Genomic DNA, 13,531 nt, shown 5'->3' with positions numbered 1-13,531 from the left:
AAAATTGCCAAATTCGTTCCATATGGTGGAGGGTATTAAAAGTTCGGCCCGGCTGAACCTAAAGCTTTTTTTCTTGTAAGCTCTACTTTCATAATCTACTGAGTATTTTGCTGCAAAAATTTGTCGCACACTATAATTGATAAAAGGCTTCGATAAAAAGTATCTGCAATATGCTCAAATTTAAAAAAAAAAAACAGATATGATGTAGTCGGAACTTCCCGACTTCGATCTTTTTTTTTTTTGGTTTCTTGATAACTGAAAAATATATTAAAATATATAATTTTTAAGGACCATTACTCCTGTCATGTTGAGTTTCTGAGCAATATGATTGATGAACTGTCACCTTTTAATTATAGCAAATCTAAAATCGTCGGCTTATCAAACAAAAAAAAAAAAAAAAAAAACTCGTGGACGCTAAATGTTATTGAAACTTCCTTCATTGCAATTTTTATATACCGTCAGTGCTATGTTTTTTTATAAATTATGTATGCAATGACCCATATCCTTTAATTTTGTGTTATGACATTTAAAGCGTATTTTTAGTAGGACTTACACGTGATTAGGTATCTTATCAATATCTAGTTAAGAATGTGTTTTCTTTTAATTCTTCGAAAAATATTCTATTTTTAAAGTTTATTTACAAAAAATACACACATTCTCCCAGCCTTACGAGTTAGTTTTTTAGGACATTATTGTAAATATTTCAGTTTCACTTTTAGCTGGAAGTTAATATCGCTGTCATAATGTTACACACAAAGAAGAAGTTAACGGAGACGACGACAGAAAAGATACAAAAAAAACCAAGATACAAGAGCTGTGATACGCAAAAGTGCAAAAAAACAGAGCGTCCATATCGTTTGGTACCTTGTATTGGCGTGAGGTTGAATAAATGTGGCAAATCCATTCCAAAATCCCAAAGCAAGTGGCGGCAACACAGCCAATAAATAGGACAACATATATGCCACCCACATTGGGCATACCCAGCTCTTCGGCTCCGTCAGCTTCTTTGTCCTGAAAAAGGAAATCAGAGAAAAAAAAGGTTTGTGCGGGTCACGGGGATAAGGGATAACATGGGCATTAATATCGTTGTGTAGGGGGTATGAGTGTGTGCGTTTTTGCGTATGTATGTGCTGTGTACTTTTCAGCAAATTTGTAAACAGGATTTTGTTTTTCTCCCAAAAAAGGACACATTTTGTTTGCTCCGTTTCTTAACTCCAGGGGTGATGAAATATTCACCAAAAATTAAACTGCTTGAGGTGGTTATGGTGTGCGTGTGTATGTTTTGGTATCGACGACATTGGTGTAATGTTTGCAGTGACGTTGCCGATTTTTTGTTTGTGTTTGTTTGGAAGTGATTTAGACTTTTTGACGCTGTGATATTAAAGGCCAGTTTCGATATGTAAAGGTATTATATTACGACCATGGTCAGTTGGATCCACAGGCAAGGTGCGTTCAGCTGTAAAAGGTGCTTGTGTGTGTTTTTAGGAGCGTTCTTTATATAAAAAAATATATATAGATATGGGTATTGGTGTGTATGTGACATCCTATGGCAGAATGTTCATTTTAGCAGGCAAGCATTTGAAACAAAATATAAATAAAATTTTAAAATAACGCAGCGCAAAATGTACAAAACCATAAAAATGTTGTGTATGTATTTGTGGTAGGTGGGTGGTGGTCGATAAAAAACCTTAAATACAACATCCCACGACTTTAAATGAACGTTGAAAAGCAAGGACTAAGAACTTTTGCACTTAAAGAGATTTTTATAAAATAAAAAATAAAACTAAAATATATAAGAGGAGTTGAAAAATTTTATTTAATATCTACGATAAGAAAAAAACTAAATATATTGAGAAAATTAAAAAAATATATATATTTTACAATAAAATTATGACCTAGGTGATCTATAAACAAGTAAAAATTAGTTTTGCTTGGCCGAACTATAAGGAAAAAAACGTTTTTTCGGGACTTGGTATTCGAATAATACATTGTTCAACACAATAAACAATTACAAGAAAACCTCAGTAGATTATGAAAGAAGAGGTAAAAAGTAAAAAAGAAGCTAAGCCGGGTCAAAATGTTTATACCCTGCACCGTTCGGAAGGAACTTGAAAAATTTTTAAAAAAAAATCTGCCGAACAAACAGAACAAAATAAAAACCTTGATATGTGGGCTATACGAAGACGTGAACCTGTACAGACAATTTTCTGTCATAGGCTGTAACGAAATTTGACGCAATTCCGGTGAATAATGTTGCGAAAATCCTGGAAATACCGACTCGGGATAGCGTTATATGGGCGCTATACTAAAACGTAGACCTATATAGGCAATTCTGTTCCAGGGGTAAAGTGCTCACAAAGAACTCCTTGTGTGGTTTTTCAGACAATACCATTGGAAAATATGGCTAAAATCATCAAAATACCCAATAATATCGGGGTACCGTTATATGGGGGATATACGATATCGTTAACCTATAAAGAGAATTATCTGTCAGGGGGGTAAGTGCTCACAAAGAACTCCTTGTGTAGAATTTCAGGCAATTCCGTTGAAAAATGTTGCTAAAATCATCTAAATATCGAATATTGGGGGGTACCGTTAAATGGGGGCTATACGACATCGTAGACCTATATAGACAATTCTCTTTCAGGGAGTAAAGTACCCGCAAAGAACTCCTTATGTAGAATTTAACACAATTCCATTGAAAAATTTGATTAAAATCATCAAAATACCGTTATATGGGCACCATTCGATATCGGGGACCGATATAGTCCATCTTCGAACTTGGCCTGCCCGCAAACAAAAGCCAAATCTGTGCAAAATCTTAGCTTCCTATCTAAATTCAATTTCAAGACAGGCGTAAAGGCCTGAAAGTGTGCTTAGCAAAGTAATCTAAGTAGAGGGAACAAGTTCCCACTTTTTTGTAATATTGAAATTAAGATTTTTTGAAATCCTAACATTCTATGTCTATAGTGTGTTCGGCAATACTACTAATAACAATACGAGTTTTGATGTATTCCGAAACATGTAAAGTGTGATTTTTCCCTATTATCTTTTTGGCAAAAAATGCTTAAATAGCTCTCGGACGTTTTCAGTTTTGTTTCACTGTCAAACACTTTTAGTTAGGTCTATATGGCACAAAAACGAGCTACGCTTGTAAATAATTGGAAGTTCATTGTGGGTATCTTCGAGTTTATGAACGAAGCTCATGTTTGGCTCAATAGGCTCGTAAATAAGCAGAATTGTCTTTTTTGAAGTGAAGATTATTAAGAACCTGAAATTTTGGAAAGAATAATCCAAATTTATACTAAACGGATGGATAATTTAAGGTGCAATAGTAGTCACTATTGGCATAAAATAATCTTCAAACACTAAATTACAACCGTACTTATTGACCGCATTATTACTATTACTATTACTATTACTATTACTATTACTATTACTATTACTATTACTATTACTATTACTATTACTATTACTATTACTATTACTATTACTATTACTATTACTATTACTATTACTATTACTATTACTATTACTATTACTATTACTATTACTATTACTATTACTATTACTATTACTATTACTATTACTATTACTATTACTATTACTATTACTATTACTATTACTATTACTATTACTATTACTATTACTATTACTATTACTATTACTATTACTATTATTATTATTATTACTATTACTATTATTATTATTTTTTTTTTTTTAAATCTTCCATAAAGCGCTAAAAAAATAACCTTACATTAGAATTTCATGGCAAATAATTTTGTGGAATATTATGCCACGGTCCCATTTAAAAGGAGTTTCCAATAATTACTTGGAAAAAGAACCAACAAAGTTATGTTCGGTGACTCTCTGAAGGGAGAAAATTTGTTCTGTTATCAGAACATTATATACCAAAAATAAAGGATAAAAAAATAATCAAAAAATTTGAGGAATTGAGAAGTTTTCCAACTACTATTATAAGTTTGATTGGGTCAAAAACTTTGTAACACTTGGATAAATTGATCCTGGATATATGATGTTATATAGATATCTTCCTATCACGCCAAGCGCAGTCGATATAGCTATGTGCGTCGTTCGTCTGTCCATGTTAAACTGTAATCGCGCTACAGGTCGCAATTATGGCCCGATCCTAACGAAAATTTCCATGTATGTGGTTTAAGGGTCAGAATAGAATGATGGTTATTTTATAATATTTTAACCATATATATTTCTTTTATTTTTTTTTTTTTTTTTTTTTTTTTGGAAAAAGATACATAAATTTCATTTAAACAGCGATAATGTTTAATTCCAGCGAAATCAAAAATTCACGAAAAGATCCCTTCTGACAGTTAAACAGATGCTGATATTCACTATATCACATATACAGCAAAATATTCCTGTCACAGCTTATATTGTTTACAAGCGTTCTAAAGCGACCATCGGCTGTTATGGCGGCCGTATTAATCGACCGTGGCATCAGAATAAATGCCGAATATTAAAGCCGAAATATTCTGGAGAGTGTATTAAAGCATTGGGCACGCAAATATTCCGGCCGCAGACCTTGAACATTTCAAAAGGACTCAGCACGCGCCACCCAGGAATGGTTACAATATGAGGTTCCTCGCCTTATTTCCAGCGCACAATGGCCACCAAAATCACCGGATACCAATCCGTTGCACTATTCTGCCTGGAGTATTTTGGAAAGTAAGGTTGGCACTAAAACATACCCAAGTGTCGATCACCTCAAGCAAGTGCTTCGCTGGGAATGGACCAAAATACCGCAAAGCAATTCGGGCAGAGTGTGACGATTTCATTGGCCGTTAGAAAGCCATAGTTCGTGCCAAAGTTGACCAATTCGAACAAATCTAAACTTATTATAAAATTTGATGCTATTTCCGACATTTTTTGCTTTCAGTGAATAAAATTTTAGAAAAATTTAAATATTATGACGTTTCACGTTTTTGAATTGAGGGTAAAGTACTCAGAGGGAACACCTTGTGTGGAATTTCAGCCAATTCCATTGAAAAATGTGACTACAATCATAAAAATACCAAATATCGGAAGGTAACGTTATATGGGGGTTATACGATATCGTAGACCTATATAGAGAATTCCTCTTCCAGGGGGTAAAGTACTCACAAATAACTCCTTGTGGAGAATTTAAGACAATTTCATTGGAAAATTTGGCTAAAATCTGCCCCCGTTATTTGGGGGCTATACGATATCGTAGACCGATATAGCCCATCATCGAACATGACCTGCCTGGTGACAAAAAACTGATATGTGCAAAATTTCAGCTTCCTATCTTAATTCGTTTTGATTCTAACGTGATTATAACTGACAGACTGAGCTAAATTATCTTAGCCTGACTATTTTGCAACAACTTAGAAGTTTATGCTGATGAAGAATATACATACTTTGTTAGGTCCAAAATTATTATTTCGATGAGTCACAAACGGAATGATTAACTTAATATACCCTCCATATTATGTATGGTGGAGGGTATAAAATAGCATAAATATCTGATTTAAAATGATTCAAATTCCAAGAGGAGAAACTGCTATATACAAAAATGCAGACGTATACAGAGTATTTTCTTTCAGAGGGATACAGACTATTTTCTTACAGCGAACTTTAAATTCAATGTTGTAGGCAATTCCATTATTGAGGTGTTACAAGAAAACATTAGCCCATATGTACAACTATGCATAATACATTCTAAATTGCTTTCATTAAATTTCAACAGACCTGTAGATCTAATATTAGAAAGAGTTTTTATAAGCATTTTCTTTAAATACCCAGGTCAATATTTCATTTTTTTGCGTGTAATTTTTACACATTTAGGAATATTATATTTACAGATGAGGTGGATGTAAAGGGATTTATTTTGTAAGAAAAAAATATATATGAAAAATATTAAACATCAGGATAACCTGACAGGCAAATGGAGACATTCCTTTTTAACACCAGGTGTAGCGGTAATAAAATTCAATGGTAAACAACAACAACAACAACTGGCCAAATTTTTTAATTGCCATCCCCAATGAAAATCATTTTTGGGGACAAATAACTTTGCGTTTTAATGACAGTACCTTATTTTCATCACAACGCTGCTTAACACCAATTAACATTTCCAAAATGGACACGAATATGCCGAACACACAGCCCACAATTGTTACCAAGAAAACACCACCCAAATTGCTAAATTCCAAGGCCACAGCTCCACTTTCCGATGTTCCAGCCTTAGATTTAAAAATTTGGTTATTGTTTTTTTTTATTGAATGAAATAAAATAGAGTCCGTCGACATGGATTTAAATATTTCCGATGAACAAATTACATAGGAACTTGTCTGTTTCTATCATTATCCTTGCTTAATGTTTCGGAAGAGAAAAAGAAGAAGAAGAAAAAACACACACACAAAGACAGACAGACAGTGAAAAGCAATCCAAAACTTACCGCACAAGCACCGCCGCCACGTTTCTCTTTCCACCATTTCGTTTTCATTTTAGCCAATACGCCTTGTTCCTGCAACTCCAGTACTGCTTGGCTAAGAATGTTACGATAGGGCCAATCTAGTGAATACAAAAAAAAGGTATAGCTCGTTATAGCTGTTGTATCTAAAAAGGTTTAAAGGATTACATTTCATTTCAATGAAAAAGTGAATAAAAGTTTTTTTGGAACATAGGAATTAGAATTTGCCAATAACTTTTATAACGGATTGGTGATTTGATTACAGTGTGGTACGAACTCAGATTGTATGAATCACGTTTTGCTCAACAAAGACATTTAACCTAGAAATTAAATTAATTCATTTTTTTTTATTGTGATGAGTATGGATTCGTGCGCATCATATGAATAGCCAGAAATGACTGCCGAGACGAGATAAAAATTAGATTTTTCGAATCAACTGTTCAGACCTGAAATCACCCTGACTTCGTTGGTGACTAACTATTACACTGTGCTATAAAATTATTTTTTTTTTCTATGATTACTGGGAAATCCAGCAGATTATGAAAATAGAGTTAAAACAGCAGAGATATGTATCGGCGTTTGAAAGTGTACATCGAAAGTTAAACACACAGAGGACCAGTCCTCTGTCTACATTTTTAGAAATTTTATGATTAAGATTACTCGTGCATTTTAGGTGTATAGTCGGCAATAGTGCAGATAACAATACGAGGAAAATTTTGGTCTGAAATTGTAATCCTCAAGCGAGTCAACAATGGGGTCGTTTTTGTCCTTTTTATACCCTACACTACAAGGTGGTCAGTGTATTATGTCTTTGTGCATTTGTTTGTAACAGGCAAAAGGAACCGAGATAGACCCATACTTCCTTTTGATGATCTGCATTCTGATTTGTAAACTAAGTACAGGTCTTATTTATTGCCAGATAAAATAAACTTTACCAAACGTTTGCAATCGTTTTGTTTCGTACTTTCTTAAAGTACGAAATGAAACAAAACCGATATTAACATGAAGGGACTTGTTTTGTATTTTGTACTGTTTGCGTAGATGAGTGGAAACAAAAACAAAACTGAAATGTACGCTGCTGGATGACGCAACATAGGAAACCAAACAGTGCAAAACTCGTTGCAAACGTTTGCAAACTTTTCCCTGAATATTAACTCATTAAAAATAAAGTAAAAACTAATATTAATTTAAATGTATTATTTTTTATTTATTTATTACTTCCATTATACAATGGAAACAGTCTAAAAAAAAAATAATATTTAGAATGACGACTCTAAATGTATCAGTCATTATTTCGCACATCAAACGTTTGGAAACGTTTCCCGGCGATTCGTTCAGCAATCGTATTGTTTGTGTACTTCTGACAGTGAAATGTTTGTTTAAAGTAATTTTAAAGTTTGTCACTTCGTGTGAGCAGTACGTTATTCGTTTCGTTCGATTTCGTTCGCTGTCCAAATAAGGCCTGAAAATAAAAATGCCAAATTCGATCGAAATCGGTTCAGATAAAGCTATAGCTCGCATATATATTGTTGATCCGATTTCTTATTTTTGTCCTGCGCAGCCGTAATATGCACTCTGTAACAACGGTTTTTGGGAAAATATATCAAGTAGAGCTCAGAAATACCTTTGCCAGATTTTATCGATATAGGTTTAGATTTGGATATAACTCCTATATTCGTCGGATTTGTCTTTTATTGTGCACCAATCGTGTAATATTAGCCCAAATCGGATGAAATTTGGCACTTACGACTAAATTGAGCCTAGAAACATGTTTGGCAAATTTGTTGGAGATCGGTTCAGATAAAGCTATAGCTCCCATATGTATTGTTCATCCGATTTGTTATCCACAGCTGTAATGTGCACTTCGTAACAAAAATATTCGGGGAAATATATCAAATTCAGCTCAGAAATAACTTTGCCAAACTGTATCGAGATCGATATATTTATACGATTTCATGTTAATTGTGCGCCAAATAATTAATATAAGCCCGAATTGAAAAGGCACAAATGTCTCGGTAAATTTAGTAGAAATCGATTCAGAGGAGGATATTCCCCCCATATATTAGTTTATTTGGACTCTCATAGTTGGTATGATTTTATTCTTATACATTCCCCTTAAAAACTTTTATTTGTTATGTGAAGCTCTACTAAATATGCGTGTGGTGTAGGGTATCATAAAGTCAGCCCCGCCCGATTTTAAGACTTTATTTACTTGTTTAATATGATTTAAAACTTCCTTAAAATGGGATCACAGGAAGTCAAAGTACTCAACAAAATTATTTTTCATAAAATTTTACTAAGGAGACATCAACAGTATATACCTTACCTAAACGCCAGGAATTCATAAATATTAAAAACAAATGTTAGGGTTAAAGCTATAATTGACGTCAAAGGCAAAAAATATTATTCATGAAATCTTACTATTAGTCACCAAAGAAAAGAAATCTCAAAAAGGCAACAAAAATCTGGGTTCTTAAGCCAAATGTTATTCTTTGAATATTTTTTAATAAATAATCCTCCATTGTATTAGTTCAAAGTTCCTAGCAATGACGTCAATATGACTGTCGATTTCATATTTCCCCTTAACCGATTGATTTGAAAACAAAAAAAAAATTATATTCCGGTCGCTATTCTAAGACCACACCACATGTGAATCTTTGACAATAATTGCAACCCTTGACATCGAAGAACCCTCGATTGAATGAAGCCTTATATGCTGTAATTAAAATTCACCTAACGAGGCACATAACCGTAATTTTAAACTTTGTGCGGCGTTTTAGCACAACGATAGGATTAACCCTTTCTGGCAAATTGTAAATAAAAAAATTAATTGTTTTGAAAGTTTCATCCAGTGCACTTTTTGCGATTGACCACTTATTGATATTTACCCTTTTTTGGTGACAGTTATGATTATTATCTATATGTAACTTACAGATCTATATTCAGGGCCCAGACTAAAAAGCTGATGCCAATCTTGGTTCGTAGGCGTGTTACAAGGTGGAGTTTTTGGAAATAGAATACTACAGGGTTGCCCATATTCGACGGACCCATCTGGCAATGCCATAACTTTTGACAGAGATGTCACATCGCTTAATGACATACCGCGTTTGAAGCGTCAGTCCAAGCAGATTTTTACCATGAACCAATACACGCCACGCGAGTGCTCTGAAATAGCTGAAATTTACATTCAACAGAAGAAGTCAATTGTGAAAACACATTAAAAACATTAAAAAATGTGAGAAGTGCGCCTTCTAAGAACACCATTAAGCGTTTATACGAAAAATTTTCGACTGGTAATGCTCTTTCTAATCCGAAGAGGCCATATAAAAGTCGACCAAGGCGATCGGCCGAGAATATCGCTGCCGTACGAGCCAGTGTTGAGAGGTCCCCAAGAACATGCCAAAAACGCCGTTCTTAGCATTTGGCATGGCTCGGTCCACTTTACAACGGATTATTCGCATTGATTTGCATTTGTTCCCGTACAAAATTCAATTGACGCAAAGAATGTTGCCTGCGGAGAAGCCTCGTCGATTGGAATGGGCCCATGGGTCCGTCGAATATGGGCAACCCTGTATATATTGGACAAACGGTATAAGCTAAAACTAAAAGATTAAAGATTATAAAAGATTAAAGATTATAAAAATCCTGATTTTGCAGTTGCTCTATAGGCCACAATTATGAACCAATCGGAAATTTACATGGAGTTAGAATTAAGGATTATCCAGAAGCTTACCACTTCGGGAGGCCATTTAGCGGGTAAAATAGACCCTAACTTTTATGTAAAAAATACGAAAATGTCTACTAAACCGCATTTTTTTAATCCAGGCCATATCACAATTACATTAAAAGGTAATTTCTGTCCATAAAATTTATGCTAATAGCCAAGAAATCGGATATATAGCAAAATAGGTACAATACATATATATTCTATTAATTCTGCTTATAATTTAAGAATCGGTGGACCGATTTACACAATTTCTATCAATTCGGAATGGTCTCTTGCAAGATAAGGATAAAATCTAAGCAAATCTTTTGTACCATTTTTTTTCTATTTTTATCAAATTTTTCAATTTGACTTACAATTTTGAACTGCAATTTTTCTAAATTTTTACACCCCGCAATACTACGTTTTAAGGGTTTATATGCATGTCGCAATAATCGTGCGATCCTCACGAAATTTTGCATGGGGGTAGGGTTAGGGTCAGAAAAAAAAATAATAATGTTCTTTATCTGTACATTAAAGGGGCTCAAATGGACTAAAAAATTTATTTTTTTTTTTTTTGATTTTGTAGTCGATTTGAAAACCAATCGACACGGAATATCGCATCAGAGGAGACTTAGGACAGGGAAGTAGTTTAGTATGTTGGACCATTCGGTTCAATTTAGCTGTAAATTGGACCACAATTTTCGTGTGAAATGGTTTTGAATACCAAACTCCCCGGGCCAAAAACCTAAGGGTAACATCTGTGCAGGGCTCTTTGACGCTATTGCAAAACCGAAACCTTCCAAAATGGATTTGGGCATAAGGAGACTTCGAACATATTTTGTGTTATAGGGTATCACATGGTAGGCCCGCACGACTATAGCCTTTGCTTACTTGTTTTCTAATACTTTGCAGAGCCAATATTTTAAACCTGTTTTTACACTTTGTCGCTTTGTACAATATTTCTTTACAATTTGAATATCATTTTAAGTAAATGTTTAGAAGTTTTGTTTTCTTTTTATTGGTAATTCACATTTTCATTCTGCCCTCAACAATTTTTGCATAATATATAAGAAGAAGTGAAAATCGGAAAATGAATTTGCATTTTGATAGCGTTATTCAAAATGTTTATATTTGGCAGGAGGTGCAAAATGAAGTGGGCCAATAAATTCCTTGATCGCTCCTGCCCTTAGTTTGATATAAATATTACCACGTACCAAGTTTGGACTAGGTGCCCGGACGTAACCCCCATTGCAATTATGGGGGTTATGTCTGAGTTTTTTTATTTTCATTTTTTAATCATTTTTTCCACAACAGGCATAATCCCCATGGGGAGTATGACGGTTTGATGTGGGGATTATTGCCCAAAAATGTTTGAGCTTAATTCTCAGAAAGAAAACAAATGATATCCATTTTGTAGAACCTGATAAGACCCGGATTTTGTATCAGGTTCGAAAAACCAGGTATTGCCCCCCAAGAAAAAATTACTTCGCCGTAATCAAGTTAAAAATACCTGTAGTCTTAAGGCTGAGTGTATATTAAATGAATGTACCCAGAATTATAAGATATTATATAAAAATACTATTGCATTTCATTGCACAAAACTAAAACGCACCCAAAGGATTAAAATCCCAACACACACGAATAATAAACTACAACAAAAATTGTTACCCCTAAGCTGTTGTACTTACTTTTACGCATTGCAATGCCATATCCTTTTTCATCCAACAACGAACCGACCTGGGTTAAACTGCAACGCCGTTCGGTTATATATTCAATGGTCGTTGATTCCATCAGAAAGGCGTAATTCTCTTTCTCAACACGTTCAACACCTTCGGCATTTGTAGATGTCATATATTCCGGATGGCTTGTCATAAATTCATTCATTTTCTGGTACGTAGGATACTTGGCGTCCTTGAGAGTTATGAATAAAAGTAAAAACAAGAGAGAAAATAATGAATTTCAATTAAACCCATGCTGCGGGTGGCACTATTTGTGGCGGTTTGTTACAAACCTTAAAAAAAGTCGAAGTGCTGCCACCCAGTTTTGCTCCGTAATTAACACCACCTTTGTTCGCCGCTAAATCTTCAACATTTTCAATGGGGGTGCTGAGCGATTCAATCGTTAAGAAGGCGGCTAAATTGGCGGTATAGGATGACACCAATATAAGGGTGAAGAAAGACCAAAATGAAGCAACCGCTCGCGTCGAAAATCCTCTGAAAGAAATGGGTTTTCAGATTATTTTGGTAATGTTAGAGGATAATGCTTATATCTTTGAAATTTCAAGTGGGACACATTTTGTGAATACCACATAAGAAATGCCTGATAAGTAAACCAGCAAGGAAAGTTCAAATGTCTGGCGGGGCCGACTTTATGATAACCTACCAACTATGGATCAAATAACATTGAGTGCATGATATGACTTCGAAAGGAATTATATTTAGAAAAAATTAGTGGATCAATAGATGTACCGAACCGAGTTTCACCAAATGGAAAAATTCTGTTGAATATGATAAACTCTATTCAATTTAGGCTGATATTACGCATATGGTAAATAATATCAGTAAAAGCAGATGAAGATGAATATCGAAGATATATAAAAATCTGAACCAATCTCGACAATATTTGGCAGAGGTATTTTCGAGGAGGTATCAAGTATCATTGTTGTGGAGTGCATATTACGCATGTAAGTAACTTTAACACCAAATCAGTTGAAAAAAATGTATGGGAACTATAGATATATCTAAACCGATTTCACCCAACATTTGATGTACTTGCTTCTAGGCTGAATTTGGTCAAAACAATAAACCTGAAATCGGATAAAGATACAGGGTTGTCCATATTCGACGGACCCATCTGGCAACGCCATAACTTTTGACATAGATGTCACATCGCTTAATGACATACCGCGTTTGAAGCGTCAGTCCAAGCAAATTTTTACCATAAACCAATACTCAGCGCACTGAAATAGTTGAAATTTACATTCAACAGAAGAAGTCAATTGTGAAAACTCAACGTGCTTTTAAAACATTAAAAAATGTGAGAGGTGCGCCTTCTAAGAACACCATTAATCGTTTATACGAAAAATTTTCGACTGGTAAGGCTCTCTTTAATCCGAAGAGGCCATATAAAAGTCGACGAAGGCGATCAGCCGAGAATATCGCTGCCGTACGAGTCAGTGTTGAGAGGTCCCCAAGAACATCCCAAAAACGCCGTTCTCAGCAGTTGGACATGGCTCGGTCCACTTTACAACGGATTATTCGCATTGATTTGCATTTGTTCCCGTACAAAATTCAATTGACGCAAAGAATGTTGCCTGCGGACAAGCCTCGTCGATTGGAATGGGCCCAAAGAGT

The 13,531-nt window shown here is 34.5% G+C and overlaps 1 protein-coding gene across 3 annotated transcripts in view; it reads right to left on the bottom strand.

Moving 5' to 3' along the window:
- The window catches only part of LOC101889867 (glutamate receptor ionotropic, kainate 2), a 42,261-nt gene that overhangs the window by 1,929 nt on the left and 26,801 nt on the right, over positions 1-13,531 (bottom strand). Inside the window, exons 11-14 of one of the 3 annotated variants that reach the window (XM_059132011.1) lie at positions 12,190-12,391; positions 11,867-12,089; positions 6,458-6,573; positions 6,093-6,242 (exon numbers count right to left, since the gene is read on the bottom strand). In XM_059132011.1, the coding sequence (XP_058987994.1) occupies positions 6,093-6,242; positions 6,458-6,573; positions 11,867-12,089; positions 12,190-12,391 (691 nt within the window). Of the gene's footprint in view, positions 1-864; positions 1,012-6,092; positions 6,243-6,457; positions 6,574-11,866; positions 12,090-12,189; positions 12,392-13,531 lie in introns of all 3 variants that reach the window. The other 2 variants (XM_059132012.1, XM_059132013.1) reach the window with 2 other exon arrangements.

This window comes from Musca domestica, unplaced genomic scaffold (assembly GCF_030504385.1).
Source record: "Musca domestica strain aabys unplaced genomic scaffold, Musca_domestica.polishedcontigs.V.1.1 92, whole genome shotgun sequence".
Lineage (NCBI taxonomy): Eukaryota > Metazoa > Arthropoda > Insecta > Diptera > Muscidae > Musca > Musca domestica.
This window is presented reverse-complemented; position numbering and strand designations above follow the sequence as displayed.